The following is a 6000-nucleotide window of genomic DNA, read 5'->3' on the forward strand; positions in this document are numbered from 1 at the left end:
ACAGAGCAATAGAAGATGGGTGATAGATAGGGAGGGAGGGAGGGAAGGAGGGAGGGAAAGAAAGAAATGGTAAAGTGACAAAATATTAAAATTGGTAGATCTGGGTATCAGTGGAGGGGGGTTGGGCTAGGCTGGAGTTCTGTGTATGGGGTTTGTATTATTTTTGCAACTGTCCTGTAAGTTTAAATTTATTTCAAAAAATAAATAAATAAGGGAGAATTTAAAATATTTACAGATAAAGAGATACCGAAAGAGCTCGTGAACAGGAGACCTCCTCTACAAGAAATACTAAAGGAAGTACTACACACAGATAGGAAAAGACAGGAGAGAGAGGTTTGTAGAAGAGTGTAGAAATGAAGACACCAGGAGATAGAAAGAAGGTAAAGCTCAGGCATTTGATGCTGAAGGAGTACAGAATGCTCAAAAGGATTGTTTGTATAGATCAAGAAATGGATAGCACAATATTGGGTGAATGGTAACACAATACTAATAGAGTCAACTGAACAAAAAATGACTGTGAGTATGGTTGAAAGAGAAAGGTAGGGACATGTAGGACACCAGAAGGAAACACAGAAGATAAAGACTGGGACTGTATAACTTAGTGAAACCTACAGTGGTCAATGATTGTGTTTAAATCTATAAATATAAGAATGTTTTTACATGAGGGAGAACAAATTAATGTCAACATTGCAAGGTATTAAAAATGAGGTGGTAGTGGGGGAAAAATACAGTCAATGCAAACTACAGTCTATAGTTTAACAGTACAGCTGTAATTTCCTTCCATTAATTGTAACAAGGCAATATACCAAAGCAAATGTCTGTAAGAGGGGGATATACGGGAAGGTTATGGGATTTTTGGTGTTGGTGGTGGTGTCTTTTTTATCATATTTTATTTTAATTTTATTTTTTCTTTTGTTGCTTTTGAGTTGTCATTTTTTTTCTTTCTTTTCCTTTTTTCACGTCTTCCTTCTTCTTTGTGGCAGAAATGGAAATCCAACTAGGAGTAAGGTAAATCAGACTGAAGAGTAAAGGATGATAGTGACAGTGTTTTAAAACTTCAACTTCTGTGTGAGACAAGGGAAGAGATGTTTATTGGTCAAAATCTATACTTTTTGTAGCATACTATATAATTTAACTTATATAGTCAGTTTATTCATACAACATAATTACATGGAACACTGAGTAGAGAGTGAAATCTGGTTGGTTTGTACAGGTTAGTGTGAAGCCCCAATACATCCCAAAGTAACATGGGCAGAGGATAAAAATGTATTTGCAAAGCCCCCTCGACAGTCTAGGAGAAAACGTGGAAATATTAAATTTTCCTACCTGGAGAATTAATGATATTCTCACAAGCACTGGGGGCTGCCAATTTAGAAGGCTGAGCCCTCGATATTGGGACTTGCCCTTAAGAAGTTTGTTACTATAAAGGAGAGGATAAGCCTACTTAAAATTGTGCCTAAAGTCACCCCCAGAAAACCTCTTTTGTTGTTCAATGTGGCCTCTCTCTCTAAGCCAACTCGGCAGGTAAACTCACTGCCCTCTCCCCTACATGGGACATGACTCCCAGCGGTGTAAATCTTCCCGGCAACGTGGAACGTGACTCCTGGGGATGAGTTTGGCCCTGGCATAGTGGGATTAAGAAAGCCTTCTTGGACCAAAAGGGGGAAGAGAAATGAAACAAAATAAAATTTCAGTGGCTGAGAGATCTCAAATAGCGAGGTCATTCTGGTAGTTATTCTTATACATTATATAGATATCCCTTTTTAGCTTTTAGTGTATTGGAATAGCTAGAAGGAAATACCTGAAACTGTTGAACTGCAACCCAGCAGCCTTTATTCTTAAAGACAACTGTATAACTATATAGCTTACACTATGCAACCATGTGATTGTGAAAACTGTGGCTCCCACTCCCTTTATCCAGTGTATGGACAGATAAGCAGAAAAATGGGGACAAAAAGTAAATGAATAATAGGGAGGGATGGGGGTTATGGAATGTTTCGGGTGTTCTTTTTTACTTTTTTTATTCTTATTCTTTTTTGTGTGATAATGAAAATGTTCAAAAATTGATTTTGGTGATGAATGCACAACTATGTAATGGCACTGTGAACAACTGATTGTATACTGTGGGTGACTGTATGGTTTCTGAATATATTTCAATAAAATTGATTAAAAAAAAAAAAATGAGCCACAGTGTCTGCCTCTCAGATCCTAAAATCTGAGCAGAAAAAATTACACATATTAACACACAGAGACTTAAGAATAAGAAAGGATGAAAAATATGCTATCAACTCAACACAATTATGTTTAATTGGTTATGGAGGAAGATGTTAACATTAATACTATAAAGAAAGCAATGTCTCTCTAATACAGCCTCCTACTAGTATTATTCAACAGGGTTCACAGGAATAAACAGTCGTTTAGATGAAGATAACTTTGCAAAATGTGTTGTCCATTCCTTTTCTATTTCTGTCACAGTAGCTATAAAGAGTTGTGTAAGGATATCCTTATTTATATTCCTGCCTGCAAAAAGAACAAAATATGGTGTGATTTACTACTTTATTATGTTTACTAACAATTCCAGATTATTGAATGTTTTATGATTTTCAGAAATTAACAAAAACAACAGTAATTGAATGATTCCTTTCTTAGCTTTCTAGTTAAGTCCCTCAGAACCAAAGTGGCACATGATGAATCACTTTCTAAAACTGTCTGAAGAAAAGTAAAAGGTCTGACATGTTCTTAGAAATGTTATCATGTAGTTAAAACAAATACATTTATCACAAGTTGATTTTAGGTTTTAAAAAGGGATTCTGGTTGGCTAATATTAAGAAGCACATGTATCCCTTTCAACTCTATTTTTCACTTTGCTTTAGCAGCTTAACCCTTTGTAACTTAAAAAAAGATTGAGAGCAATTTTGTAGGGAGATAAAACTTAGTACTATTTATATAGAAAAATTAACACTAAGATCATAACTTTGGTTGAACAAATTACCTACCTATTTTTAACCACATCAGCACTCATTATTCAAGTATTATCTCTGCTAGTTTGTTTTTCAGATTATTTCAGCTCACCCTGTTTAAGATAAGCCTCTCTTAATCATCTTTGTTTTTCAAAGATTCCCTGAGTTTGGAGAGATAAAATATTTTTTCAGACTCAGGCCACCATCAGTAAATAATGTTAACAAACAACTACTCATTTCTGTTTTTGCACTTTAAAAACGGATTTTTTCAAAAACCAGTATAAACTAAATAAACAATATTTCAACTTAATTATAAATACTATTATCCTTTTTTATTCCAATGTTCTAATTTATTTTTAAATATTATATAAACACTTTCCTTAATTTATCAAATATCACTTCTCTGGGACCAGATCTTTCCAATCCAAACTTAATTATGAAAGGACAACATCACATCACTTGACTTTTACTAGACTCACATACAGATGATTAGACTTACTGTTTGTGTTATAAGCCATTATGGTCAATTTTAGATTTTTTTTTTAACTTGAGTTATTAACACTTGTGGTGGTTTGGAGCTGTATATACCCCAGAAAAAACATGTTCTTAAACTTAATCCATTTCTGTGGGTGTGTACCTATTGCAAAGCTGGACCTTTTGATGAGGTTACTTCAGTTAGGGTGTGACCCAACCCAAGCAGGATCGGGTCATCCTATTACTGGAGTCCTTTATAAGCAGAATGAAACTCAATGAAAAAGCCATAGACAGCAAGAAACTGAAAGTCAACCTAACCAGAAGAGAAGAGAGAGGCTGGGAGAAGGGCCACCATGTGACAGTGGAGCCAAGGACCAAGGATCACCAGCAGCCAGCCCCTAAATGCCAGTCTTCGGGAATAAAGCATTGCCTTGATGATAACTTGATTTGATTTTTTTCCCAATTTCAAAACCATGAGCTAAGAAATTCCCATTGTTTAAGCTCATCGATTGCATGATACTTGCTTAAGTAGCCAAGGAAATCTAAAACAGCAGTAGAGTCTGTTTGCAAATTACAAAATTTCATCTTAATATTGATTCCCTAAGACATCACTGTCTTTTCTAACTATTGCAAAACTCCACAAACAAGTTTTCTGAAACTGACAATCAAGAATTTGGGAAAAGCATTTCTATTATATCAAGTTCCTTTTATGAATATCAAAAGAAAGTGAAAAAGAAGTGTTATAATGATAATAACTGCCTCACATCAGGGACAGAGCTCTCACATACATATCGATTCTTACTTGAGGTATTTTCTCTATTTAGGCTGCTGCCTTGAAATGTTAACTTACTATGTTTTTCCTACTTAGTTTTTCAAATATTTCTGAATGAACAAAGTAAAGAATGCCCAGTAACGTTATTTTTGTATTTTACTTGAGCCTAGTTTGAAAGCAACCCCAACCACTCCAAAATTCAATAAAATGCTTGGTGAAGTGAATACTTGAATTATAAAACGTCAAGATGAATAATTACATCAGAGAACGACCACAAACATAAAATAAGCAATCATTCGGTTAAAAAAGAGAGAGAGAGAGAAGAGTAACAAAGTAAAGACACAAAAAGAAAAACAGCCAGTGCAAAACTTTTCCGCAGGTAAGTTTTCCAAGTTCTGCAATCTGACCTTTGCCTCTATGTTTAAATCTCCGGCTAGATGGAACAAGATCCATTTGCTTTCTCTCCTACAAATGTTCTACGAAAGTATTTCTGATTTCAACATACAAGGTTATCATTTTAGTTTCTGATTTCAACACGCAGGATTACCGTTTTACAGAAGCGTTAATTCTTGCTACCAACATTATGACTCCAGAATAGTTTAGCGAGGATTGAATTTTTTTATTTTTTTTGTAAGTCTTATGAAATAAGCCGAATCTAAGCAACTGGAAAGGTAAGGTTCCAAAAAGCAAAAGACTTCTGAAATTCAGTGTCCATACACCCCATTCTCATCCCCCAAAAGTCAACAGAATGCTTTGCATCCTTGGCACAGGGCACTCTTCCGAGGTAAGCGAGAAACTTTATAGTAAGTACGCTCACAAGGGGCGAACTAAGTTGGATAGAGGGTGAGAGAGGAAGCAGCAAGACGACCGACTCCGGGCCATGAATGCGGAATGCCTTAAAAGGTACAAGCCCCAGAGAATTAACATAGATTCCTTCCAACCAAGTGACACTAAGATTCCCTGAGTAGAGCCAGCAACGTTTGCCTCTTCAGCATTTAAAAACACAAACTCTACAAGTCTAAGCAAGCCAGAATAATGTGACTCAAGGAGCCAGGACGGGACGCAGGAGCCTCAGGAAGGAGGAAAGGGAAACTGAACAGGCCAAGCGCAGGGCCCACCGGGATCGGCGCGGGCGGAGGCAGGAGGAAGGGGCGCACTGGATCTGACTCACCTGCCCATTCCCCGAGACTTGGTCCGACCCCCTCCTTGTTACCCAGCCCCCAGACCCTAAGGGCCGTGAAGAGCGAGTATGAGATGCGCAGGGCCACGTAGGCCACGGTTCCCGCGCCCACCCAGTACAGGAAGCCGGCGGCTGGGACTGCGCTCTCCATGCTTTCGACTAGGCCTCACTACCTGAGGAACGAAAGATGAATGAAGCCTGCAGGAGACGCCGGCTGTGACGCAAAGGCCCACGCTAATAAGTGCGCAGCTCCAGTAGGGATTTTGGCTCAAACCCCGCCCACGGCGTGATATGAGTGCCGCCATTGGTGAGCCTGCCTTCCCTCTGCGGGTAACGTGTCAGCCATTGGTTGACTCCCGGACACACACACACACACACACACACACACACACACACCCATTGGTTGATTCCCGGACACACACACACACACTCACACACACACTCAGCCATTGGTTGATTCACACACACACACACACACACACACACACACACACACACACAGCCATTGGTTGATTCCCGGACACACACACACACTCACACACACACTCAGCCATTGGTTGATTCCCGGACACACACACACACACACACACACACACACACACAGTCATTGGTTG

At 38.5% G+C, this 6000-nt stretch overlaps 1 protein-coding gene and 1 long non-coding RNA gene across 3 annotated transcripts in view; both read right to left on the reverse strand.

Annotated features, from left to right (window-relative positions):
- Window positions 1-5648, reverse strand: part of HSD17B12 (hydroxysteroid 17-beta dehydrogenase 12) — a 169942-nt gene extending 164294 nt beyond the window's left edge. Inside the window, exon 1 of one of the 2 annotated variants that reach the window (XM_037838721.1) lies at window positions 5378-5537. In XM_037838721.1, the coding sequence (XP_037694649.1) occupies window positions 5378-5537 (160 nt within the window). Of the gene's footprint in view, window positions 1-5377 lie in introns of both variants that reach the window. The other variant, XM_037838722.1, reaches the window with a different exon arrangement.
- On the reverse strand, window positions 2361-3439 carry LOC119536101. Its single transcript, XR_005217352.1, has 2 exons — window positions 2997-3439; window positions 2361-2520 (listed from the first exon to the last, which is right to left on the reverse strand). It is a non-coding gene; the product is annotated as an uncharacterized LOC119536101 (long non-coding RNA).
- Window positions 5649-6000: the final 352 nt, after the last annotated feature.

This window comes from Choloepus didactylus, chromosome 6, assembly GCF_015220235.1.
Source record: "Choloepus didactylus isolate mChoDid1 chromosome 6, mChoDid1.pri, whole genome shotgun sequence".
Classification (NCBI taxonomy): Eukaryota; Metazoa; Chordata; class Mammalia; order Pilosa; family Megalonychidae; genus Choloepus; species Choloepus didactylus.